We start from the raw sequence: 27,663 nt of genomic DNA, 5'->3' as shown, positions 1-27,663 counted from the left end.
TGCGATTATGCGCTAAGCTTTACATTCAAACCAAGTCGAGCAAAAAAGTGACTGATAAATCGGGCCTAAGATGACCAAAGTTTTTAGGCACCTAAATAACATATTCAGATAACGACGCTCTAAAACTGAATTCTGTTGTTATATGGTAGTCAAAAGCATCCCATCTAGCCCAAGTTACTTAAATGCAATGATGTATTGATAAAACACAGCAAGATAAAAAATTAGGGGAAAGTTTGAAGCTTTCCGAAAAGTGGGCTCAAGAAGCGCTATATTCCAACAGTCCGACAAATATGACAGTCCGTGAAAATAGCCTAAATAATGTGTACATATGTAAATACATACATTCCTACATACATATTTTACTAATTAGATTCTTAAAAACCGTTTTAACCAAACAAACGCCATGATAATAAGTCAAGTTTTTCACTGTTCTGACCTAATATTTACACCACGTTTTTTAGTAAAGCTGTTAAATGTTTAAAATGACCCAAAATTACAAACCAAAAAAATTCTGCTAACTGGCTTTCTGTTTATAGTAAAGTGGTCAAATAATTATTAAGATTTTTGTTAGGAGCTAAAAATTAATTTTACAAGTACAATTGCTTAATTTTAATCACTTTCCGTAAAAATAATGTAATAACTATTTAAAAATGTATGAATCTCACAGCGAAGATTAATTATTATTAATCATCAAATTTTATAAAAAATGTTAACATTTTAATTTAATTTACACCATAATCAAAAAAGCAATAAATATTTTGGTATTCTGTACATAAGTGATTAGTACCCGTTCTCTTACGAAATATACCTAATAATCAGGACGACTAACAGTTCAAAAAATACAGGCACAGGCTTTTAGCAGGACGATCAGGCAGAATAGAAATTTTCTTGGAAATTACTTTAACCGTGATTGGTTAACTAAATCTGAAGAGCCAGGTACTTTCCCACCTTCCTTTTCTCCATCTCCTTCTCCTCCCGCCACTTTTTTCCATCTTTGGGGATGCCGTATAGTCCAATTGGTTTCAGACGGTTGGGAGTATTAGTGCCGTATTCGCTAGATCTCGGCTTTTGCTTGATATTTTATCCGTTTAACCAAATCGAAATAGGCACAGTTCTATCTTCAATAGTAATAAGTAAAAAACGAAGCTTTATTTTTACGAGGGCTCAAATTTATTTAAAAACAACAACATTTTTATATAAGAATAAAGGTGATTGTATTTAGGAGAAAGATAAATAAATGGGGAACATTGTAGAATTAGTAGGCATAAGCGTAGTTGTGAGCAGAGTAGGGAGAATATGTCAAGGGGGAGGAGTAGGCAAGGGGAGCTCCATGGGCGGCATAGGCCAGAGGGGAAGAATAGGCCAGAGGGTTAATCTGGTTAGTGTAGGCCAGAGGGGAAGAGTAGGCCAAGGGGTTCACTTGGGCGGTGTAGGATAGAGGGGAGGTGTAGGTCAGGGGGTTGACAGCGCGGGCAACGGTGACGGCGGGAGCGGCGGCCACGACGGGGGTGGCGGCTACGAGGGGGGCGGCATGCACCAGGGGGTCCTTGCGTACCACGGCATTGAAGCCGTTGATGGGATCGGCTACGTAGTCCACGGTGCGGCGGGTGCCATCAGACTCCACCAGGGAGTACTGGCCTTGCACTACGTCTCCGTTGCGGGTCTCGTGCTGGCTCTTGTTGTCCCCGGTGAGGGCGTCCGCCACACCATAGGAGTAACTGTACTGCGGGTGGGGGTCGTACTCAGCGGAGGCCAGGGGCAGGACTCCGGCGTTCGCACAAGCCACCAGGGCGAACAGGACGACGAACTGGAATAGAACATATCACATTATTGTAGTTACTACCTATACCTATACGCACATACAATACAAATTAGAGAAATGAGAGCGTACCTTGAAGGCCATTGTACTTGATTGCTGAACAACAACTGATACTGTTCAGTGAGATGTGACCACCTTATATATCCACCAGGTCTTGTCGTAGCTAACAGGCAACGCGTCACTTAGTTAAAACAAAAAACTCGTTCACAATGCATATTTCGTTCCTTGATTTTTACCTCTCTGTCAACGCACAAAACTTATCACGTTACGGAACAAAGCTTTTTATTATTCGTATAGAATCAGAACATATTTTCTGTAAAAGTTATGTTTAGTAAATAACTACTGCCATTTAAATTTTTGATTTCGACGGTAATATTTAACCTTTCAATAACAATGAATAAGAATTAAAACATAATTTTATGTATGGAAATTCATTTTCATTTTTTTCCTAAGCATTTGTTTATCAATAAAACCATTAGCAGTAGAAAATTTCATAAGACAACATTTTCTATACAAGTAATAGAGTTTTGTTTTCCCTGTATTTCAATTGTTCATTGTTATATTCGAAATGATTTTTAAAAGTATGTTGTAACTCGAGCGGAGCCGGATTTTACATCAACTGGAATCATAATTATAATCTAGTATAATCTGACCGCCTTGCACCGCAGTGGGAGATCACTCCTGAATACTCTGATCCCCAGATTCGAGCACCCATTATACCTTAATCTCTCCCAAAACATCCTCTACTCCCTTTTTGCCAAAAGAGGCTCCACACAGCATACCCAAAAAAGACTTTTCTTTAGAAAAATCATTTGCGTGGTTAATATTTAAAAAAAAAATAATAAAAAATACATTATTTGTAAGAAACGAATAACTAATAGAATAAGATGAAGTAGATAGAAGTTAATTAAAAAATATATATTATGCTAAAGTAGAGATGGAGTATTATTTTGTCTCAAAACTATTATTAGGTAAGGAGGAGACGAAGAGGAATATAGGAAAAGAATAGGATGCTGATGATACATTCTATACTCATTAATTAGTTTATGTTTGTACGCGTTACTCCTGGTAGATATTTTTTAGGGTTATTGCTTAGAACGTCTACATTGTGAATTTTTTTATCTAAGGGTAAATTTAAAATACATTGCATTTTATTAATACATCCAAAGTATTTATTTTAAAGCGTCCCCTGAAATATTTCAATAATTCAATTCGATAAATGCAGGAAATGCCGTATTCTTCAGCTTTGTCGAGTAGTGAAATATCGCCGGCTGCGGGGCACGTTACATGCAAAACTAAGGTTACGGGCAGTGAAGTGTGTTTTTTTGTTTATGACTTAATTAGGCAGCAGCATGTATCAAAAGCATTTTGAAAAGAATAATGACGAATTATTTTATGTAGCTGTCTTTTTGAAACTGTTAAGTCGTCCTGATTATAAGGTTTATTTCGTAAGAGACGGGTACTAATCACTGATATACAGAATACCAAAATATTTATTGTTTTTTTGATTATGGTGTAAATTAAACTAAAATGTTAACATTTTTTATAAAATGTGATGTTTAATAATCTTCGCTGTAAAATTCATAAAATTTAAAATATTTATTACATTATTTTTACGGAAAGTTATTAAAATAAAGCAATTTTACTTGTAAAATTAATTTTTCAGCCATTATCAAAAATCATAATAATTATTTAACGAATTATCTATAAACAGAAAGCCTGTTAGCAGAATTTTTTTGGTTTGGAATTTTGGGTCATTTTAAACATTTAACAGCTTTACTAAAAAACGTGGTGTAAATATTAGGTCAGAACAGTGAAAAATTTGACTTATTATCATGGCGTTTGTTTGGTTAAAACGGTCTTTAAGAATCTAATTAGTAAAATATGTATGTAGGAATGTATGTATTTACATATGTACACATTATTTAGGCTATTTTCACGGACGGTCATATTTGTCGGGCTGTTGGAAATATAGCGCTTCTTGAGCCCACTTTTCGGAAAGCTTCAAACTTTCCCCTAATTTGTTATCTTGCTGCGTTTTATCAATACATCATTGCATTTAAGTAACTTGGGCTAGATGGGATGCTTTTGACTACCATATAACAACAGAATTCAGTTTTAGAGGGTCGTTATCTGAATATGTTATTTAGGTGCCTACAAACTTTGGTCACCTTAGGCCCGATTTATCAGTTACTTTTTTGCTCGACTTGGTTTGAATGTAAAGCTTAGCGCATAATCGTCTAGTTAATAAGAATAGATAACACCAATATTAAACTGTTTTCTATGATTTTAATATAGGAACTTTTTTACAAACAACAAACTACCAAACTACTGTAATCGCGATCGATCATATATAATATACGAGTTGATTTTTGCATAAGTTCGCCACCCCATTTAGCACGGTGCTATAAGTGAGGTTACTTAATTTAAAATTACTTTTGTTTTACTGGAGTCACTAAAGATAAAATTATGACTCTAAAAACGAACTGTTTTTGCATTGGAACTTTTAAAATTCCTCATATACCTCACTAGACTGTTTTAGATTGAGTTTCGTTTTTTAATAATCATATTATCGACATCGAAGTCCGTAATGATAAAAAGGAAAAAGGAACTACTTTTCGGTTTATCAAGGATTGTGTGGCCGGTTTAACACGCTTAAATTTGAGCGAGGAACGACGTCCATAGCGAGGATATTAATCCACTGATATACCTGGCCTTAGTAGTTCAAAGAGTTTGGACATTCCTAGCACAATTATTGTAATGTAAAATTCGAAAGAAATGGCTAGAATCCAAGAAGTCGACAAAGCAAGAATAGACCTTCACCGCGATCGTGACTCAACACACCCACTCTGATGATAATACGGCACGGCTAATAAAGACATTATATCGAGAAGGAGATAAGACATAATGAGGCAGAAGAGCAGATGGGCTCAGCACCCCAAAAACAACCAACGCGCAATATGAAAAAAATACTGATTAGTGAGGAGCAGCTCTCCTTAGTTTGAATTTTTTCTTAATGTTTTATTAGTCCAAACTATAAAAAAATATTTAATGAAGAAAACCGTATTGATTTCGACATTTTTTATGTCTCTTCCCTAATTTAATACAAAATGCTAAGAATTCCCCGAATACATTTCACAGTAGTATTTTTGGTTTTAATATTAACTTCACACTTAGGGTAGAGGACTTAGGGTAAATATGTTTGAATACTATTATTTTACATTATGATTATGTACTTACATAATGCAAACTATTATGTAATATAATTATGTTCTTAAACAATGCAAACTATTATAAAATATAATTATATTCTTAAACAATGCCAACTATTATATATTATAAGTATGTACTTACATAACGCAAACTATTATATTATATAATTATGTATTTACACAATTCAAAAATTGAAGGTAAACCAAGTAAATTATTATAATAATAAAATTAACCGAAATTAAGTGTAATATGAAGATTTTAAAAATAATTCTCAAATAATTTTAATTAAATTAAATTCGAATTTGAAAGCACAAAGCTAAGCAGATCTTGTTACCCAATAAACTAAACTTTTTAAGTGGCCTGATGTCAATTAGTTTGTATACTATTAAAACAAACATTTAGAAGCAGTTCGGAAAACTTATTTTTTATATCAATTAACATTTTTTGTTTTTAAATTTTAATCATAATTTAAATTAAAGTATTTTTCCTACATTCAATAATATTATTATGTGACTAATTAAAAACAGTACATTCTTAAACAAATTCTGGTGTGTGATGATTATCACGCATGATAGCTGTTTTGCCGTCCGATGGTATTTTCAAACTATTTGGTAATGCCTTCAGAAGATGAAATAGTTTTTTTTGTAATGTACATTATAATGCCAAAATGTATTTTTGTTTTTTGTAATGTACATTATTACTATGCGACAAATCAGGAAATTAAATGAAAACTTAATATAAGACTATTTGTGCGAAAACTAGTTACCAACCAACAAGAAATATAATAAAGCTCCACTGCTCATAAAAAACCCTGACCTTTTATAAACTAAACATGCTCGTTATCTGCCCAGCGCAACCGAGCTTGAAAAGAAAATAAATAAAAAGTTTTGCGATAGTTTTTTTAGTAAGCCTGCTTATTTTGTGAATATATCCTCTACAGTCTACACTACCAAAAGCTTGATTGCTTCATTCCGCTTACCCAAAGGAGTTGCTTATAAAAGATGAACGCATCGCACTAAATAGTATCAGTTGTTGTTCAGCAATCAAACACAATGGCATTCAAGGTGCGCTCTCATTTCCTTAACTTGTGTTGTGACTGCGTTTAATCTCTTGTAGGTAGTAATTGAACTAACTTGATGTGTTTTCTTTCAGTTCGTCGTCCTGTTCTCCCTGGTGGCCTGTGCCCATGCTGGAGTCTTGCCCCTGGCTTCGGCGGAGTACGACCCCCTCCCACAGTACAGCTACTCCTATGGTGTGGCGGACGCCCTCACCGGGGACAACAAGAGCCAGCACGAGACCCGTAACGGAGACGTAGTGCAAGGCCAGTACTCCCTGGTGGAGTCTGATGGCACCCGCCGCACCGTGGACTACGTTGCCGATTCCATCAACGGCTTCAACGCCGTGGTACGCAAAGACCCCCTGGTGCACGCTGCCCCCCTCGTGGCCGCCGCTCCCGTCGTGGCTGCTGCTCCCGCCGTCACCGTTGCCCGCGCAGTAAACCCCCTGGCGTACACCTCTCCTCTGACCTACTCTTCTCCTCTGACCTATTCTTCCCATCTGGCCTACACCAACCAAATTAACCCTTTGGCCTTCTCCTCGCCTCTGGCTTATGCCAACCTTGGAGCTCCCCTTGCCTACTCCCCCTACTCTGGAGCCTACTCCGCCTATGCGTATTAATTCGACCCTCATCCCAATTTAATTTATTGAACCTTTTTACACAATTGCAATCACAGCTTTATGCTGAAATAAATATGTTTTATGATTTGAAATAAAATAACCCTTTCGAAACTGCAAACATTTTGATTCTTTGGTGAGTACTGAACATGATTTTTGAAATATCGCTTGTTCGGTAATAGAATGACAGGAGACAAATAATTGCTTTCTATAAAAATAAAGATTATTCTAATACGTTAATATTGTTTTTGTAAAAATAATGAGTGAGATGCTTTCGATCATTAGATAAAAAAAAAACAATAGTGCATTATATGAATGGTAATCGGATATAACAGAATGTTAGACATGTTGGGTTAGATTAGGTTAGGTTAGGTTAGTGTAAAACGACTCACCATCTCAAAAATCTTTTATTAATTCTACAACGTTATAATTTAATTTATAAAAATAATTTTATTTATAAACAAGCTCTGCTGTGTAATTATTAATTCGCGTGACAACTTTTCGCCTTTTGAAGTCATTATCAAACTTTTACTTAGGCCAATTACGGACGATCTATTTATATTACTTTTATACAAGTACTTGGTAGGATAATTTTAATTTGACAGATACTTTGAAACATAAAAAATAAGAATAAAATTACATTTGATAAAAGCTATTCAACAAGTCATACAATAGAAAAAATAATTAATTAGAAACGATTCACTTTATTAATTTGACTAAAGATTAATAAAGTGAAGCGTTTCAGTATAACTAGATGACTCACTGTGATTTTTTTTTCTATGGGCTAGTCTTTATTTTTTTCTTAGCCAGCTATTTATAAACGATTAATAAAAATTAAAATAACTTTTTAATAGTCCTCTCTATTTATTTTATTTTGCTCGAGTCAATGACCAAGAAAAGTAAGAACAGTCTCAAATCAGTTTTAAAACTGACCCATATCCTCTAGGTAAAACCAAAGTTTATTTGTCAGGAATAGAATTTAATGCAGGTATTTTTTCTAGGTACCCATCTATTCTTTATTATACCTATCCAAATTATATTGAAAACCAATAACGAAAACAAAGTTCAAGAGACCATAAAAGCTTGTAAATATGTATTGTTTTTTTTAAATTTTAATACTGGTGTTTAAATTAATACTACCTCTTGAATATATTATATGCCAATGCCATAGATAAAGTAGGTCAAAAATGCATCATACGAATCCATTTGTAACGCTGATGCAATAAACACAAAACGTTTCCTTCAATGCGCTGAAAACCGTGTAAGATTTACAACTACCCAGGGCCAAGGAACTATGACATACCCAATATTGATAGATTTTGGCAGCTGAAAATGGGTGGATAGGAGATGTAGATGAGGAAAAACGTGTTAGGGAACAACCTGGTTATTTAGATCTTATTACTCAAGATAGCTTTTTTACCAACCAGAAATTTCTCATTGAATTTACAAAAGCAGAAGTTCATTCTTCCTTTCCTTTCTTCCTCTCAATAGTCAAGAAGAAAAGCATATTCTCTGTGTGCGAGATATGATACATATCAGGCGCGTTCCTTCCATATATACTTTCGATACGGCGCGGCGCATCCCTTAAAAAGCGGAGTAAAAAACAATAATTATTATTACTTATTATAAAAAACCATTATCTTTGCGTTCTTGTTCTGTTTCATATTTCGTTTAGATTTGTTAGTATTAGTATTGTTATTATATTCAATTATATATTAAATTGATGATTAACCTTAAAAAGTTAAAGAATAAATGTTCCAATTAAAAAAATTATTAAAAGCTTTGGAATTATTTTTTCAAGCCGTTAACGACACTGCTACGCACTGTTGCAATTCCTATCCTCAGAGAATTAACCTAACACACGCAATGAAACGACACACGCACGGAGCGAGCCGAAACACATAGATAGACTTACATTCTCAGTGCTGGAATAAACAGAAGCCAGCAGTGTGGAGTGGATTTTATGTTCATTCCGCATCCACAAAAGACGAAAATGCTAGAATTTTACCCACGCGCTTTCAGTCCCGTCTACCTTGGTCTTTGAATGTAAAATACGCATCCGACAATAGCATCCAACGTCCAAAAAACATCTGTAATGCATATGGGTATAATGCGCAGAATAGCATTCCCTTTTACGAATCGAGTGGATTGTTACTGACAGTTTAGCTAGAAGAACTGACGTCAAATTTAAAACATTGTACTTTTGTATATCATTCGATTACTTATTTAACTTAGGATCTGTAATTTTGAATATTTCGGAGCATAAAGGATTTATGGATTTTTTGTTATAATATTTTCGTCAATAATTGCATCTTGTTTGCTAGCCTAAGGATTTACATATTTGCACATTGCATCCCTTCTACAAACAGTTACTGACCACCACTGGTACCTATAGAATAAAACAAACATGACAAGAATAAACAAATATGTACACCTATCGTAATTACATTTGAATTCAATGTGCCCTACGAAGCATTTTTGAACGTTCCATAAAACTAAACAATAGACACTTCGACATCGACACAAAGAGAATTTAATCGATTTGATTTGAATCAAAACCTCCGAACTTAAAATCGAAGTCCACAAACGCCCTGCGTTTCGATTACCTCAATTCTTAACAATTTTAACCATTACGATAAGTTTATTATTGCTTATAATTATTTGTTATCCTTTATGCTGTGCATAAAACCTTGTCGTATAAACGTTACTTTATCATTATAAAATAACGATAAGTTTAGTTAGAAAAATGATTTTTATTTTTGAGACTGGTAAATACAACCACCAGATGGTAATAGTAATAAGGCCAAATGAGCCGCAGTACTAGTTAGTTAGAAACATGAAAGGATATTGTTATAAGCCCTAGATAGTTAGAGGTTTACGAAAGAATCCATAAAATCAACAACAACAAAAAATACTACATTTGTAACGGACATTTGGAAAAAATGTTTTAAATGTATCTTTTAATGCAGTGGTCCCAAACCCATGGTCCGCGACTCTGTTCCGGGCCGTAGGAAAGGGCCGTGGCGCAACAGCCTGCTTAAAGAAGAATTTCAACTGCTGGAAATGCAAATGCAAATGACGGCAGCCTTAAAACTACGTTCGATACAGTAACTCTGCCGGCGTTCTGGATTAAAGTCATGGCGGAATACACTGAGATTGCCATCACAGCACTTAAATCCCTATTGCCATTTGTGACATCCTATATGTGTGAAGCGGAGTTTTCTGCAGTGACAGCAACCAAAGTAAAACAACGGAATAAACTGAACAGAAACAACACCGTTCGGCTTTCAGTATCTCCCATTAATTACCCCAGATGGAACCATCTCGTTGCAAAGAAATAAGCTCAGGGTTCTCATTGATTTAGAGTTCTGGTAAGAGTTAAAATGTCAAATCACTGTATATTCATTATTCATTTTTGATGTAACTGTATTTTATTGTAAGTAATGTCAAACACGATCCAATTAAAATTATTTTAAAAAAGATTGGGAACCACTGGCTTAAAGCATATAAAATTGCATACTGCAAACTAAACATAAACTATTGTGGCAGACATATTTTCCTATTTATTTTTTTTTTAATTCCTGGCTGGCCAATTAAATATAAGCTTTTTGTGTGCTTGATTTTTCCTGGCAATATAGATTGATTTTCATTTCTCGTCCCGTGTCCATTAGCCATTTAGGAGATGTCCATTTAGGATATTTCAAATTATTTTTCTTTTGAGTTCCTTAGACATCATCACTGTTAATTTTATGTAGGCATATCTAATAAATCAGCGAAGAGAAATAGTGGCTTCCGGGTAACCAAGAGGGGTAAAAACTTTTTTTGGACAGGAAACAGTATAATGTTAACTATAAATAAATATAATGAAAAACAAATCAAAAAATCTGGTGACAGTTCAATGTCATTGTATCTTCATTCTTATTACTACCACTTTCTTAGAAAATTTGCTTGATTCGTGTATGTTTGTATTGGCGGTGGATGCGTCTGCCCACCAACTGCGTGGCAGGCCGGATCGGGAGAAACTAGTTGAGGGAGACTTTTTGACCTCTCCAACAGGATTCTCTCGGAACATCGACTTGCGCCGCAGTGGGAGGGATGGATTCACTGGACACACTGACCCCCAGATTCGTACCCATCCCTCGTACCTTTTTCCTCCCCAGAACCTCCTTTGTGGAGATAGCCTTCCCAAAGATGACATAGGCCCTTAGGGGAATTATTTCCCTTAGTGCCTGTGTGGATCTAATGTAAAAAATATAATGCTTTGAATAATCATGAATAAAGTATTATTATTATCAAAAACTCTTAATATAATAACTTTTACAATTAACTATCCGAGTGTTTTGGTTCCTTCCAGGAAAATTTAAACCCTGGAAGAACTTAACAAGCGTGATGGCCAATACAATTACTAGGAACTGAACTTCGACTTTCATCGAATTATATGCACCACTTCCCAACCTAATCTATGTACAAATTATTTTGGGTACAAATTAGCTGGTGTGAGTATAAAAGGAAGACGCATCGCACTGAATATTATCAGTTGTTATTCAGCAATCGAACACAATGACATTCAAAGTACGCTCTATTTTTCTCCGACTCGTGTTCTGCCAATAGCATGTGCTTTTGTAAAGTAAGTGAGTGTACTAATGTGATATTTTTTATTCCAGTTGGTCGTCCTGTTCACCCTGGTGGCTTGTGCCAATGCCGGAGTCCTTCCCCTGGCTTCCGCCGAGTACGACCCCCACCCACAGTACAGCTACTCCTATGGTGTGGCGGACGCCCTCACCGGGGACAACAAGAGCCAGCACGAGACCCGCAACGGAGGCGTAGTGCAGGGCCAGTACTCCCTGGTTGAGTCCGACGGAACCCGCCGCACCGTGGACTACATTGCCGATCCCATTAACGGCTTCAATGCCGTGGTACGAAATGACCCCCTAGTGTCCGCCGCACCCCTTGTTGCCGCGGCTCCCGTTGTTCCCAATGGCCGCGCAGTGAACCCCCTCGCCTACACCTCTCCCCTGGCCTACACCAACCAGATTAACCCATTGGCCTACTCTTCCCCTCTGGCCTACGCTGCTAATGGAGCTCCCATCGCTTACTCTTCTCCTTTGACCTACTCTGGAGCCAATTACGCATACGCCTATTAATTTCACACTACTACTGAAGAGTATTTATTGAACTTTTTTACCAAAAGGCAAACTTACCACTTGTACGTACCTGCAAATATACCACTCATCATAGTTTGTATAAAATAAAAATATATTTCACAAAAATTCAATGGTTTCCATTTTCCCATGAAATTAAGAACTTGTTATCAATCAATTAATTATTGAAAAACTATAATTTTTGATTTATTCAATTTTCACCCAACAACATTTGTAATGTTTACCAAGATGTTTTAAATAACTAAATGAAACTCCTCCACATAGGATAGGTTTTTTCGATTTTAATTATTCATTATTATTAAACACACTACAACTCCAGACCTAACAATATAATTTACGTGCGTGGTAAATGTTCATATGACCGTTAAGTTAAGAACTATACAAATTTGAATTCGAAACATGTCTCTAAACATGGTGTGCAATTTGGCATATAGTGGCAGGGGAATGTCTCTAGGTCAATGTGGTCAAACATTAATCCATAGAAACTATATTCTGGGCACAACATTAGATTTTCTTAAAGCCATATTTTTGAAATCTTTGTTAATTTAATAAAACGCGGTGTACAATCTACTTACAATCGAAAAAACTGGAGATGTAGATACGCACTATTCGATTTAAAAACTGGGAATTCTAAAACTTTTTAAAATTATGGTAATTTCAAATCGATTCGCAGAAAACTTATATTGAAAAGATATTTTCTAATAACCTTGTACTTAGCGCATCTATTACACCCATTATTTATATTTTTTATTTTACAGAAAGTTAACAGTTTGATAAGGAAGATTATAAATACCTGTTTATCCGGCGAACAGAAGTGGCACCAGGGCCCCGATTCTCGACAAAGTCATTCCACTCGAACAACTTGTGGTTCGACCAATTCATTGTTCTAGTGGAATAACTTTTGACCGTCAACGAGACTCAAGAACAGTGTTGCCAAGTTAGCATATTATATGCTAAATTTGGCATAATTACTCCATGTTTGGCATAATTATTATGCTTTTAGCATATAGCATATTTATTTGGCTCTCCTACAGAAACATGAAAATAATAAAAACCAATTTTTTAACTAACAAAAATAATATCGATTGAAAAACTGGTGTCTCAATGGAGAAACATAGTTCACATTAAATGGGAATCCTTGACTTCCACTGTAGAGTTTTGGAATGAAGTCATGCAATATAAAGATGCAGCTAATAATAACCCCTTCGGTGATTTATGTCAGTTTGCAATGCCTATTTTAACATTGCCGCAATCAAATGCGGACATTGAACGTGTATTTAGCCAAATGAGTCTGGTCAAAACAAAACTCCGAAATCGCTTGGCGGTGAGAACCCTGAATGCCATTTTGTACGTGAGATTTGGCCTAAAGAGAGCAGGAAAGTGCTGTTATTCTTACATTGTTCCTGACGAATTACGCTGCATTGGGACCAAAGAATGTTACGACTCCGTCTCTCAGCCTTCCACTTCAGCTGCTGTTAATGAAGAAGAAGAATATGAAGATATTGATATTTTATTTCTAAGTTAAATTTATGTTAACTTTTTTTTAGCATTTTTCTGGCATAACACTCTATTTCTCAATAAATACTAAGTTAAATTTATGTTGGCTTTTTTTGGCATATTTTAAAGGAATTTAGCATATTTCTGGCATATTTTTCCCATCCCTTTAGCATATTAAGTAGTTGAGTTGGCAACACTGCTCAAGAATAAGAATGTCGACCAATGTATTTACTTACCTACCCTAACCTTTCATAACTTAACTAACCTATCTTAACCTAACCTAACCTATCCTTACCTAACCTAACCTAACCTAACCTATCCTATCCTATCCTAACCTTACCTAACCTATCCTAACCTAACCTAACCTAACCTATCCTAACCTAACCTAACCTAACCTAACCTAACCTAACCTAACCTAACCTAACCTAACCTAACCTAACCTAACCTAACCTAACCTATTCTATCCTAACCTAACCAAACCTATCCTATCCTATCGTAACATAACCTAACCTAATCTAACTTTACCAAACCTAACCTATCTTTTCCTAACTCAACCTAACCTACACTGACATAATCTTTAATAACCTTACCTTTTTTAATATTAATTGTTTATAAAATATGGTTATAAAAATAATAGTTTGGCCAAAATAGTACGTGTACGTTAAGTGAATTATCATTTTACGTTATTAAAAATTAAAATGCTAAAATTGAAATTTTCCACACAGTTTTCATTTTACAGTAATTAAGGTAAATCAAAAGGTTTTATTTTTAAAAAGTCGTATTGAACGTGGCCAGCGATCTCGAATCCCTTTGGTTTTATTTCGCTTCATAAACATATTGTCTATACCTCCTAATAGAACAATTTGAATTGATTTAATTTTAAAATGCATATAATTAGGAATAATTTGACGTTTTTGACATTCACGTAAAAAGAATAAATTTAAACAAATTAGTCCATACATGATCTTTAATTTTTATTCATTTCTTTTTTAACCCTAGCTGTCCAATTATTCTATATTTTTAATAATAATAATAATAATAATTGGATAATTTGTAGAGCGCCGTTTTTGTGAAAAATCACCTCAAGGGCGCTTAGTTGAAAAAAAAGTCAAACATGACACCGAAGACCAAAATTTCGTTATCATTTTTTACTCCAAATAATGTCAGGGATCAGCGGATAAAGTAAGTACGCCCCTTCACACCATGTATATAAAATTATAGATTTATAATATATCTGGAAACATTCCGTGAAGGAACCTACAACCGACAACCAACAGAGATTTAATTTGATTTACTTGGCGACGAAGTGGGTAGCGTCTAACCGCTCAAAGGTCACAGATTACATTCTTATAAGAAATGTGCTCCAATAATCCAACTAGATTGATTAATTATGTGTTCTAATGACCTTTTATTTCTCGCTACACCAACTTAGTATCTTTAAATTTATGGACACGTGTTTTTTTGTTTTATTGTTCGCTGCGGTGCAAATTTCAATCGGATTTATTATGCTATTAATCGTGTTTTTCTCATATTTTATTTTAAAAGTCTGTAAGAATTTATGATCAGTTAAAAACACTACAGATTCCAGGCTATAAAACTATTCAATTCACTTCCAACACAATATAAAACATCTAATCTTACAGAATACAAAAAACACATATGGAACTGGCTACAATCCTGTTAATATTTAATTTTTTACATTTCACTTTTTTTGGAATAACTATGGAAAAACTACTGTTATAACTATGGAAAAATCGATTTTATATTTTAATTTTTAATGTTTCTCTGTGTAACCAACTCCACTGTATTGTTTTAGAATTATATAACTTTACAATTGAAAAAGTCCTCCACAACACAGGTGAACTCCTAGCGTGGAGGACAATATACTATACCATTGTTTAACAAATATATTAGAGAATAAATAAAAAAAAATCTATTCCAGAGACGAAATTATTTAATTTTTCCACGATATATTTTTGTCCATGGAAAATCCATGTAAAGAGAACGTACATAAAAAAATTAAATGTGTGTTTCATGGTAGGTAGGGTAGTATATTGAAATTATATAAGTAAATGGGCATTCTATCTACTTACTTATATTAAAATCACACATTATTTTCAATAATGATAATTTAATATTCATTAAAATTATTTAGGACACCCAATTATTGTTACAAATATTTAGATTCACCAAGGACGGCACTAAATTCTAAATTATTTATAAACATCGGTGAAGAATCTCTCTCTATAGATAATATACTCACCTCCTAATAGAAATACCTTCCGTATAGAATTAATATAGCTAATGAGTGTTGCGTACTCTGCCTCTCTTACATTGCCTGACATCGCCATTCCATCTGATTTTGATTTTGTAGGAACCGAGTTTAAAATTTACATCCAATCGGTCCAATTTTGGGATCACGCAACTTGCCCACAAAGCATTTCTCGTGTTTTCTTTACTCTTTGTCTAATTCGAATACCCAGGTATTCAATAATTATTTATAGCTAGTTGTTCGAATTTCAAGAGATTTTCTTATAATTTTTTTATCATTCTATTTTCGGAATATACAATTCGAAAATGAATATCTATATCGCCCAAACAAAACCTTTTCAGGTGATAGATTAATATTTTATAAAACTACACCAATCATCTATGGATTATTCGTTCTCTTCGTATATATTGAATTTGGCCACAAACGCTTTTATCCTCATTAATGAAACAAAATGCAGAAAAATAATTTAAATAGGTTTAAAAAATTTATTTTATATTTTGCTTTCCGTAAACTCTAATTAGGTGTTAAATATTATTGCAATAAAAAAGTTTTTTAAGTCGATAAATAACACTCCGTCAAGTAAAACATTTAGGAACACGAACCAACATTGTAAATTTTAACACGAATTTTCCTACGCCTTAAAACAGATTTAACCCTTAAATGCATACTGTTGTAAAACTGCAACATACCGTTCAAACCACCTTTAACTCTTTGGTGTATACTTAATGCATGCCGTTTTAGAATCATCAAGTTCACGGTAATATATTTTATCGAGTGGTATCACCTTTTTTTTCTTTCGCGAATGTCAAATGTCACTTTTTCTTCAACAAAGTGAAGATTCTCGAAAATTGGTTGGAGGTTAGAATTACAGTTTGGTTTTTCTGTTATTATTTTGATTTTCTTAGGTAAGTAGATACAATAATACAATACTTATATGTAATAACTCGTATTTTTTCGGTACACTTATTAGTTTTGAGAATTTTTTTTAGGTTTTTTATTTTTTTTTCATACGTAAATTGTTCATATTATTTTTTATTAAATACATGGTGTTGTAAATCTGCATCGATTTTTTTTAATCAAATATCATTAAAAAATTACAAATAAAATAAATTCTTTATATTTCCTTGCATATATGCATGTAAATATCTACAAAATATATTTTTTTCCAGAAAATTTAATAAATCATGCATTAAATAGGTAACCTTTATTCAAACACTCTCCAGTTGTATACGAATAAATAAAATAAAAAAATTATGATTGAAAACAATATTAGCGATTCTCAAATGAAAATTTTAAACTGAAAAACCGGAACAAAATAAGGTCGCATCTAAGAAATGAACCCAGGACTTGTTGGGTGCCGCTTTACCTCTGAGCTAATCCGACCTTATTCCCTTCGGTCAATCAACTTTTGTCTATTATTAAATGTCAGACTTTATATATGTTTTGGTTTGTGCAGTAAAGGAGTGTTAAATTTTTTTCTCTCGAAACAAAGCTCATATTAAGTACTTTTGTTTTCTTTGACTACTAAAATAGCCACCATATTAAATTACATATTAAATTTTGGTATGTAACATAATAAAAATAAAAATTATTGTTCTTCTGAAAGTAAATTTATTTCGTGTCCAAATATACAAGTTATACATTCAGGAAAAAATCGGTTCAATAAATTAATCACGAAGGAATGTCAAATTAATAGGCGTACGCGGAATAAGCTCCGTTGTAGGCCGAGTAGGCCAGGGGAGCTCCGTTGGGAGCGTAGGCCAGAGGGGAAGAATAGGCCAAGGGGTTAATCTGGTTGGTATACGCCAGAGGAGAGGTGTAGGCCAGGGGATTCAAAGCGCGGGCAACGGGAACAACGGGAGCGGCGGCCACAAGGGGGGCGGCGGCTACCAGGGGGTCCTTGCGTACCACGGCGTTGAAGCCGTTGATGGGATCGGCTACGTAGTCCACGGTGCGGCGGGTGCCGTCAGACTCCACCAGGGAGTACTGGCCCTGCACAACGTCTCCGTTGCGGGTCTCATGTTGGCTCTTGTTGTCCCCGGTGAGGGCGTCCGCCACACCATAGGAGTAGCTGTACTGTGGGAGGGGGTCGTACTCCGCGGAGGCCAGGGGCAGGACTCCGGCATTGGCACAGACCACCAGGGCGAACAGGACTACGAACTGTAATGAAACATGTCACATTAGTACACTAAAGTTCACAATCACTTACATTATGTCACAACACAAGTCACATAAATGAGAGCGCACCTTGAATGCCATTGTGTTTGATTGCTGAATAACAACTGATAATGAAGCGCGATGCGTCTTCCTTTTTATACGCACACAAGTTCATTGTGTACCCAAAACAGTAATAGGGAAGTTAGGAGGGGAGTTACATACATTGCAAGTGGATGTTAGTTCCTCGTACTCGAATTACACAACTTGTATTTTATGACCGTACGAGTATCAAATCTGACCATCTACATTTACATTTAAATGTGAGAAATCAACTACTAACGACATCACTAAATTATTATTTAAAGAATCGAATAAAATTTTCTTCAGACTAATTGAAAGATTTAGTTACATATATATTTTATTATTAATTTTATTGTTTTTGGATATTTGGTTGTAAGTATCCCTTGGTGGCCACCACTCCTAATTTTGATTACTGAAATCCTTTTCGGATTGGATTTTCTTCATTTCAATTAGGTATTTATTTATTTATATTAATTATTTTATTAATACCTCATTGTATAGGTATAAATAATAAATACATATGTATTTTTAGTATATTTCTTATGGTCGCGGTATGTAAGGACATAAATATAAGTTATTATCTAAGCGTTTGAGTTTTCAAACATAATAAATGTGTTGTTTTAAAAACAGTAGTTTGGCGTAAACAATTGTGTTGTTTAAAAAGCAGTTGTTTGGCGTAAACAATTGTGTTGTTTTAAAAGTAGTAGTTTGGCGTAAACAATTGTGTTGTTTAAAAAGCAGTAGTTTGGCGTAAACAATTGTGTTGTTTTAAAATCAGTAGTTTGGCGTAAACAATGTTGTAAACTAACTAATAATACTTAACAAATTGCAGGTTTGATTCGTGTAATCATTCGAGTGAATTTTAGAACTAATTTCGATAGTTCACATTGATCACTGGCTCTCAGTTTACAACAATATTTTCATTGCTTAGTGATTCATTATTTTAAAGGTAGAAAAGTCAACTTTTGAACATCAATGATTGAATATTAATAGATGATATAGATGTAATATTGAAGAAAAAATTAATCTATCTATTTTACGCACAAGACTTTATATGCTGATTAGTTTATTTATTTATACAGATCGTCACAATATTAGCACGTGCCTAGTCTAGGGGTCGAAAAGTTCCTAAAAATATCATTAACTTGCAAATTATTTTTAAGTACTGGTAATTTTGTTTTTAGCAGCCTTAAATTGTTTCTTTTGAGGGCTCACTTGTTTTTCGCTACCACTTCCTTATTGATCCAACGTCTAAGTAAGCCTTGTGGTGTTCTTATTTTTTTAACAATTTACAACAATAAATGTATTTTAATACGTACATAATTTTATCGGAGCCATGGCTAGTTTAAAATACCACACGGTAGCACAGATGTGATAGTACAACATATCATGACACGAGGGATGGCGCTGTTGAATGAAATTGTGATGCATTTAATTTCTCTATAAATAACCCTAAGATGTTGTTATATAATTATCTTCCCAGATGTTAAAAGTGTCTGAATGAGAAGATTTTACTCTAATTGGAGTTAAAATCTGTTGTGCAACATAAAAAAAATATTTCATGTTTATTCATTTCTTTATTTTTTTAAATTTTGTAGGTCTACCTCTTATTAAGTAATAGATGTAAAAACGTAACGTTCTTAAATTCATGAATACAAATTCTTATTATTTTCAGCACATAACAAAGAATTTATGCCCCCGTTCTTACAATGGTTGGTGGTGTAATAGTCGTCTTAGTTGTCTTCCAAACAGTTGATCGGGGTTAGATTCTCTGCCGTTAGTATTTTTTTATTAATTTAAAAAAATTATAAAATATAGTCATATATTATCTATAATTATATTTATATATAATTATTTTTACGGGTCTGAACTAATTAATTAATAAATATGTACTGTGGATATGTTGAGAAATGATTGGGTTGAAAGTGTATTCGTGTTCTATGACACTGTGTCATTCTTAGATTCTTGCCATTTCTCTCAATCACTACACTCCTAAAGACTTAGGGAGGTCAGAAACCCATCGACCGCACCGATCTCTTCTTTATTATTGCAGAAGTGTTGAAATTTATAAGAAGTCAATAACATAATTTTTATGAAATGATTTTTTTAAAAGCGACCATGATTCGGATTGTACATAACTGTAATAAGGTATAACCGATATATGAATAAATTAAACTGCAAAATTATAAATCTAAAGTTAGTTATCATAAAGTAGTCTCATAAAGGATGAGGAAAAACAATAGTCGTAGCAACACAGATTGAAAAAACTATTTCTTTTTATTCCCAGATTTATGATATTTAGGTTCCTACTCAATTTACTTCAATCGCCTTAAGTTAACTAGTAGGTAGTCCTGTCATTAGACTCGGAGAGCAATTCCTTCGCTGTTGGTGTTTTTTTTTTAAATTAACATTTTTTACAAAAAGTAGTGTTACAGTAAGTGATCTTTTTATTTTAAACATTTGATATATACGTTGCATAATTGTGGAACTTTAACGCAGTTTATTAGAAAACTATAACACATATTAATATTTTATGTTCACCGAACAGAAAAGAAAATGTCAAAATAAAGGAAACCTCTTATTTAGTTGTGGTCTTCAAGTTTTCTCAAATAAATAAATAATAGTAACTCGAGTATGTTCGGCCCATTCTAATACGTAACCCTTATACTATACTTCAGAGACAAAAAATAAATGTCTGCTGTCGCTTCAACTAAGACTTGCTCGTCTTGTCAATGGTCAATTTTCTTACAAGAAACCATTCATTTAAATAAATTAATGCTTATGGTTTCATGAAGTTCCATTTTATTTCAAATTCCAGATGTAGATTGATGACGTAGCAGTCAATCAGTTTAATCAAGGAAACGTTGTCACAAATAAGGGAAGCATACATTTTTTCAATAATGGTTGAAATAAATGGTCAGTGATGTTCGTGAAATAAAAAATTGTTTATTTTTTATCTAAAAACATATTGCGCTATTATTCTTACGAAGGAGGATGGATTGGCATCCAGGAAAAATGTGTTAAATTATTAGGGAAGGAGTCGAATTAGTAGGCGTATGCGGAGTAGGCTCCATTGTAAGCCGAGTAGGCCAGGGGAGCTCCGTTGGGAGCGTAGGCCAGAGGGGAAGAGTAACCCAAGGGGTTAATCTGATTGGTGTAGGCCAGAGGAGAGGTGTAGGCCAGGGGGTTCACTGCGCGGGCAACCGGAACAACGGGAGCGGCGGCCACGAGGGGAGCGGCGGCTACCAGGGGGTCCTTGCGAACCACGGCGTTGAAGCCGTTAATGGGATCGGCAAAGTAATCCACTGTGCGGCGGGTTCCGTCAGACTCCACCAAGGAGTACTGGCCCTGCACAACGTCTCCGTTGCGGGTCTCGTGCTGGCTCTTGTTGTCCCCGGTGAGGGCGTCCGCCACACCATAGGAGTAGCTGTACTGTGGGAGGGGGTCGTACTCCGCTGTGGCCAGGGGAATTACTCCAGCATTGGCACAGGCCAGCAGGGCGAACAGGACGACGAACTACAAGAAAATATATCACATTAGTATTGTCAATTACTTTACACCGTCACCTACATTATGTCACAACCAAAGTGAAAGAAAAGTAGAGCGCACCTTGAATGCCATTGTACTTGATTGCTGAACTACAACTGATAATGTCCAGTACAATGTGACCATCTTTTATATTCACCAACTCTTAAATTGCCAAATCGGGTTACGATATATCAGACTGTATTTAAATTATAATGTTTATATAACTGCCAATCTAGATTAGTTTAGTGACAATTTGGTATACAACTTATCCCAAAGATTGTGCGAATTTCTGTATATATCTACCCAATCTTTTTTATGTGTTTTGAATACAAAAGATAAATTAAATACAAAATTTGAAAAGGAAATCATAAACTTCTCATAACTCTTTTCAAATATTTGTGCGATGCTTGTATTTGCCTTCTACGATAAAATATTGTAATTTCATGCGTCAGAATCGATCTACGTTAAATGATGAAAATCATAGCCTTGAGACAGTTATTATTGGAGGGGTTTCTCGTTAATCTGCGTTAAAATTTATTACGTGATAATCTTTTTTTAGTTACTCTCGGTGGTGGTCGTCTCTCTTTTTATCTTTGAATTTGCGGGGGATGAATACTTAGTAAAAACTAAAATACTAAAGACCGGTTTTTTCACAGAATTTGAATAATTCATCAAATTTCAAAGTTGATTTTCAACTTCTCTGAAGATTTTATTCATTTTTTGTGAAAAATCTGGCCAATAATGATATAATAATATAACTTGAATAGGACCTTCACAGAACTCTTTCTTTCAGAATCATCTTCGAATTTCGATGAATTTTTTAAATTCTGTGAAACAACCCGTCCTTACTAAATACTTATGGAAATTATGAATTAGTTGTTTGTAGTATCGAGTTGTTCAAATTAAATTAATAAAGTAATCGTGTTCGAAATTTTCTTTTTTTTCTTTTTTAAAGACAGACAAACATATGTGGGTTACGATTAACCTAACAATATTTTAAGTCTTATACGACCACCACCATTGCTTGTGTTGTGATAGGGGACTTAACCAGCCGAAGAATAAAACAACACCTGGGTGGGATCCAAACTCGATGCCTCGGCCACTGACAGGTCAAATTATCAAGTTATTAAATATACAAAAATTGTAATACATAAAATTTACTGAATAATAAAAAAAATAAATAAAAAAATAAAAAAAGTGTAGTAATATCGATATAGGTACCTATCACTCAATTTATAAACTATGTTGAAAATGTTATTATTTAGGAAAGCTTGTAAATCTTAAAACTATATTCATGTGAATTCAACGCAGATATGATTATGAAAACATCATAAGTATGTCAGTCCAACAGATATGTTCAGTGAATTCCTGAATAATAATACTGTTTTATTCATGTTTAGGAAATAAATTAAAAAACCAACTAGTTAATTAATTATCAGACAATACAAATTAATTTAATTAAATTAGGTATCGACGCAAAAAATCTCAAATGCTCATACCGAAACCTTGACCTTTGGGATACATAGCGGACATGTTTGTTACCTGCCCAGTTCTTAACGGGATAACGGGATAAGAAAAAATAAAACTAAAATTACGATCTGCCTAGACTGAGTGAACTCACATATTTTGTGAATGCCGTCTCTACTGGGCCAAAAGTTTATTCCGCTTTCCCAACAATTCGCATATAAAAGGCAGAAGCATCGCACAGAGCATTATCAGTTTCAAAAGAAAACAATCGAGCACAATGGCATTCAAGGTGCGCTCTCACTTCTTTTACTGCTGTTGTGACATAATGTAAGTGATTTTTTAAAGTAAGTGACTGTACTTATGTGATATGTTTTCTTATAGTTCGTCGTCCTATTCGCCCTGATGGCCTGTGTCAATGCCGGAGTCCTACCCCTGGCCTCCATAGAGTACGACCCCCTCCCACAGTACAGCTACTCCTATGGTGTGGCGGACGCCCTCACCGGGGACAACAAGAGCCAGCACGAGACCCGCAACGGAGACGTAGTGCAAGGCCAGTACTCCCTGGTGGAGTCTGACGGCACCCGCCGCACCGTGGACTACGTTGCCGATCCCATCAACGGCTTCAACGCCGTGGTTCGCAAGGACCCCCTGGTAGCCGCCGCTCCCCTCGTGGCCGCCGCTCCCGTTGTTCCGGTTGCCCGCGCAGTGAACCCCCTGGCCTACACCTCTCCTCTGGCCTACACCAATCAGATTAACCCCTTGGCTTACTCTTCCCCTCTGGCCTACGCTCCCAACGGAGCTCCCCTGGCCTACTCGGCTTACAATGGAGCCTACTCCGCATACGCCTACTAATTCGACTCCTTCCCTAATAATTTAACACATTTTTCCTGGATGCCAATCCAACCTCCTTCGTAAGAATAATAGCACAATATGTTTTAGATAAAAAATAAATATTTTTTATTTCACGAACGTCACTGACCATTTATTTCAACCATTATTTAAAAACCCTTATGCTTCCCTTCCTCCAAAATTAAATACGTTTAACTGTAATGCATTTTCGCTTCCATTGTAATTTTTTTCGGGCTAACCATAAATATGTATGTCCTTAAGATCATCATTGTATTTTTAAATTTACGGTGAATGTTTATGGCTTAGAAAGTCAACTTTATTGCTTATTACAAATTCCTCCTTTTAAGACATAAAAATTTATATATTATTATTTGATGACCTCTGTAACCGCCTAGTCAAAATTCTCGGCTACGAATGCGAATTTCGGGGGTACGAGGCCCGTCGCGCGCTTTTGTTTTATAAACACTTTTGGTGAATTTTTAATTTTCTATGCTAGGGATTTACTACCTAACTATTTTTTACATTTTTATAATATTTCCCTCAGGCCTTTTGTCATCTTTAGGGATGCTGTGTGAAGGCTCATTTTAAAGGAAGGAGAGGAATTTCTGGAATGGAAAAAGGTATAGAGGATGGGTAGAAATCCGTGCGTCGGTGTGACCAGGATTGGTCAATTGAATAAATCCATCCCTCCCATTCATCCAAGTCTCAACAGTCCAATCCCGATCCGGCACACCACACAACAACTGGCAGGCAGATGCATCTGCCACCAAGACCTGGACAAAACTCACCCCATGAACCCAGGCACCTCCGCTAAGTGTACCGAACGTAGCGAACACCTTTTGGTGACCTAATACAGAGGTCTTGGCTATCCAATAAATGGTTCCTGTAGCGGCGATAATCACATTTGCCTCCTAAATAAGATTGTCCCTGTGTTATAATATTATAATAAAGATGAATTTGACAATATTGGTGGGAAAAACATTTCATTTTTCTTCCCGTCATTGTTTCCATTTATGGGTTATAAGTTAAGAATATGATGTCTCGGAATTGAATTTGCTAAGTTCTCATATTCCATCACGAAAAGGAAAACTTTCCTAAACTTTATAATTTTGCCTTTTCACTTTTATGTAATATTATGAAGTGGTCACATAAAGTTTTTAGTCGATCGAATATGTACTGTGTAACTCATGTATACGATAGAATATATTCTAGGTAACTCATGTAATATACGATAGAATATATTCTAGGTAACTCATGTAATATACCATAGAATATATATTTTTTTACATTAACTCCACACAGGAGGCCCTGAAAAAAATAATTTCCCTCAGGGCCTATGTCATCTTTGGGGATGCTGTGTGGAGGGTCTTTTTGTGGAGAGGAAGGAGTGAACATGGGTCTTGAAGAGTCCCATGTTGTAGGAGGGAGGAAACACAGAGGCCGGCAGTTCGTTCCACAGCCGAGCTGTTGAACTTAAGAACGAATCGTAGAAGCGACCCGTTCTCAGGTGACAAATGTCAACCGTGTACAAATGTTGGGCGCGCGTTTGGCGTGTATCCCGACTACGCACCGGTGCCGAAGGGATCAATGACGCTAGTTCCTCAGAGCATCTTCCATTGTAATACCGATAGAACAAGGACAGCATACCTACCTGACGCCTGTGCTCTAAAGATTGCAGTCCGTTTGTTAAGATTGGGGAATCTATCAAACGGACCGCCCGTTTCTGCACAGAGTCAAGGGTTTTTTTCAGGTATTTAGGGGCTCCGGACCAGAGATGGCTGCCAAATTCGACAGTAGGGCGCACTTGCGATTTGTACAGGGTCAGCAGTTGTGTACTATTAAAGTATCTGCGGGCCCTGTACAGTACGCCCAGCTTCTGAGAGGCCAGCTTTACTCTGGCTTCGATGGAGCCCCCATACCTGAGCTGGTCACTTATAGTTACACCAAGCATATCAATGGAAGGCCTGTTCGGAAGATTGCTTCCGTTGAAGGAGACTAGGTTATCATTTAGATCCCTTTTAGACGTAATCAGACAGGATTGGGTCTTTGAAACATTAAATTCGACGAGATTATTTTTACCCCAGGAGGAAATACTCTCGAGATAACCGTCCATTCTCTGCTTCAAAGCCCTCCGAGCCGTTGGAGTTTGTGTGCCCTTTGGGGGCTTGTCAAACAAAAAGCTATCATGAACTGTACTGTCATTCGCGTGACAATGAATCGGTGCACATGTCAAAAGGTCATTGATGTGCAACAAAAACAAAGTCGGAGACAGAACCGATCCCTGTGGGACGCCAGCATTTATAGAGTGTGAGGAAGAGGTGAAACCGTCAGCAACTGCCTGAATCGACCTATCCCTTAAAAAGTCAGCAATCCACGTACACAGGGATGCGGGAAGTCCGTAAGAAGGCAATTTGTTGACAAGTCCTCGGTGCCAGACCCGGTCAAAGGCCTTGGATATGTCTAGTGCGACCGTTTGGGTCTCACCGTGACGTTCCAGACACCGCCCCCAAACATGCGACACATACGCGAGAAGATCACCGCACGAGCGGTTCCGCCGGAATCCGTATTGACGGTCGTTGATGATTTTGTTCTTCTCGAGGTATGTGAGCAGTTTGTCGTTGATCACACGTTCCATCACTTTGAACAGAACTGATGTGATCGCTATGGGGCGGTAGTTGGCCGGGTTGGAGCGGTCACCTTTCTTGGGAATAGGGTGAATGACCGCTTTTTTCCAACCAGAGGGCACAGTGCCACACTTCAGGGACATTTTGAAGAGCTTTGTCAAAACTGGAACTATTTCCGCAGCACACCTCTGCAATACCAGGGCAGGTATTCCATCAGGTCCACTAGCTTTGTTAACATCGAGCCCCCGTATAACGTGGAGTACATTCCGATGCCGGATCCTCAGCTTTTTCATATAGAAGCTGCAGTGAGGAACCGACGGCGGAACAGCACCTCCGTCATCGGGGGTCGAGTTTTCCGCAAACATTTTCCCTAATAAGTTAGCCTTTTCGGTGGCGGTGTTTGCTAGTGAGCCGTCAGGTCTGGTAAGAGGTGGCAAACTGGGTTTGCGAAAATTCCGACCAATTGAGCCCACAAGGGACCAGAATGCTCTGCTGCCATGCGGGCAGGCAGCCAGCTTTTTGCTGATCTGCAGTTCGTGTTCGAATTTTGACCTATTAATGATTCTCTTGCATTCCTTTGCCGATTTGTTGTATGCTGATCTGCTTTTGGGCGTTTGAGATGTGTTGTAGGCTCGGTAAGCCGCGTTTTTTCATCGAACTGCTTCGAAGCATTGTCGACTGAACCACGGCTTTGAGCCCACACCAGTTTCTTTAGTAGTCGATTGTATGAAGCCATCCATCGCCGATTTGATGACTTCACCAATCTCCTGGGCACATCTTGAAGGGTCCGAATTCCGAAAACAAACAGCTGACCATGGAAAAGCTTTGAAATGGGCCCGCATACCGAACCAATCTGCTGACCTATAGTGCCACACTTTTCTCCTCAGCCTCTCATTGGTTGGTCTGAGGCTAACGGGGATTGATGTCGTCACTAGGCAGTGGTCAGATGATCCCAGAGGCGCTGTGACGTCAATCTTATAACCGTGTGGCACAGTAGTTAAGAATAGGTCTAACAGATTGGAACGGTGAGTCTGGACATCAGGAACCCTTGTAGGCTCCTGAACCAGTTGCTCTAATCCGTAGCAAATGGCAAAGGATTCCGCCTGTCGGCCAGCCGAGTCCGTTGGGCCAGAGAACTTCAACCATGGTTCGTTATGAACATTGAAGTCCCCCAGAATAACAAACTCGGCCGAAGGGTAGCGGGGCAAGAGATCATCAATAGTATCTCTCAAATGTTTGAAGAGCTCGGAAGTGTCTGATTCGCTATGGTTCGGTGAGCGGTATAGACATGCGTAGAATCTTGCCGTACTGGCAAGATTG

At 36.3% G+C, this 27,663-nt stretch overlaps 4 protein-coding genes across 4 annotated transcripts; 2 read left to right on the top strand and 2 right to left on the bottom strand.

Moving 5' to 3' along the window:
• Positions 1-1,147: 1,147 nt before the first annotated feature.
• On the bottom strand, positions 1,148-17,909 carry LOC149424514 (uncharacterized). Its single transcript, XM_089631072.1, has 6 exons — positions 17,885-17,909; positions 17,336-17,797; positions 11,388-11,637; positions 6,166-6,696; positions 1,892-1,932; positions 1,148-1,807 (listed from the first exon to the last, which is right to left on the bottom strand). Exons 1-6 carry the CDS (start codon positions 17,894-17,896, stop codon positions 1,256-1,258), a joined length of 1,848 nt encoding a protein of 615 aa, XP_089487198.1. The 5' UTR covers positions 17,897-17,909; the 3' UTR covers positions 1,148-1,255.
• Positions 5,974-6,827, top strand: LOC149424515 (cuticle protein-like). The gene is made up of 2 exons (XM_089651648.1): positions 5,974-6,096; positions 6,185-6,827. Exons 1-2 carry the CDS (start codon positions 6,085-6,087, stop codon positions 6,707-6,709), a joined length of 537 nt encoding a protein of 178 aa, XP_089507774.1. The 5' UTR covers positions 5,974-6,084; the 3' UTR covers positions 6,710-6,827.
• A 3,011-nt stretch (positions 17,910-20,920) lies between the features above and the next one.
• Positions 20,921-21,496, bottom strand: LOC149424513 (cuticle protein-like). The gene is made up of 2 exons (XM_089631071.1): positions 21,485-21,496; positions 20,921-21,391 (listed from the first exon to the last, which is right to left on the bottom strand). The coding sequence occupies exons 1-2, from the start codon at positions 21,494-21,496 to the stop codon at positions 20,921-20,923; spliced, it is 483 nt and encodes a 160-aa protein (XP_089487197.1).
• Positions 21,497-23,046: 1,550 nt separating this feature from the next.
• On the top strand, positions 23,047-23,839 carry LOC149424512 (cuticle protein-like). Its single transcript, XM_089651650.1, has 2 exons — positions 23,047-23,159; positions 23,252-23,839. Exons 1-2 carry the CDS (start codon positions 23,148-23,150, stop codon positions 23,720-23,722), a joined length of 483 nt encoding a protein of 160 aa, XP_089507776.1. The 5' UTR covers positions 23,047-23,147; the 3' UTR covers positions 23,723-23,839.
• Positions 23,840-27,663: the final 3,824 nt, after the last annotated feature.

The sequence above is a fragment of the Hesperophylax consimilis genome, chromosome 4, assembly GCF_061612785.1.
Source record: "Hesperophylax consimilis isolate HC1 chromosome 4, BYU_Hcon_1.0, whole genome shotgun sequence".
Lineage (NCBI taxonomy): Eukaryota > Metazoa > Arthropoda > Insecta > Trichoptera > Limnephilidae > Hesperophylax > Hesperophylax consimilis.
Note: the sequence above shows the minus strand (reverse complement) of the source record. Positions and strands in the feature narration are given on the sequence as shown.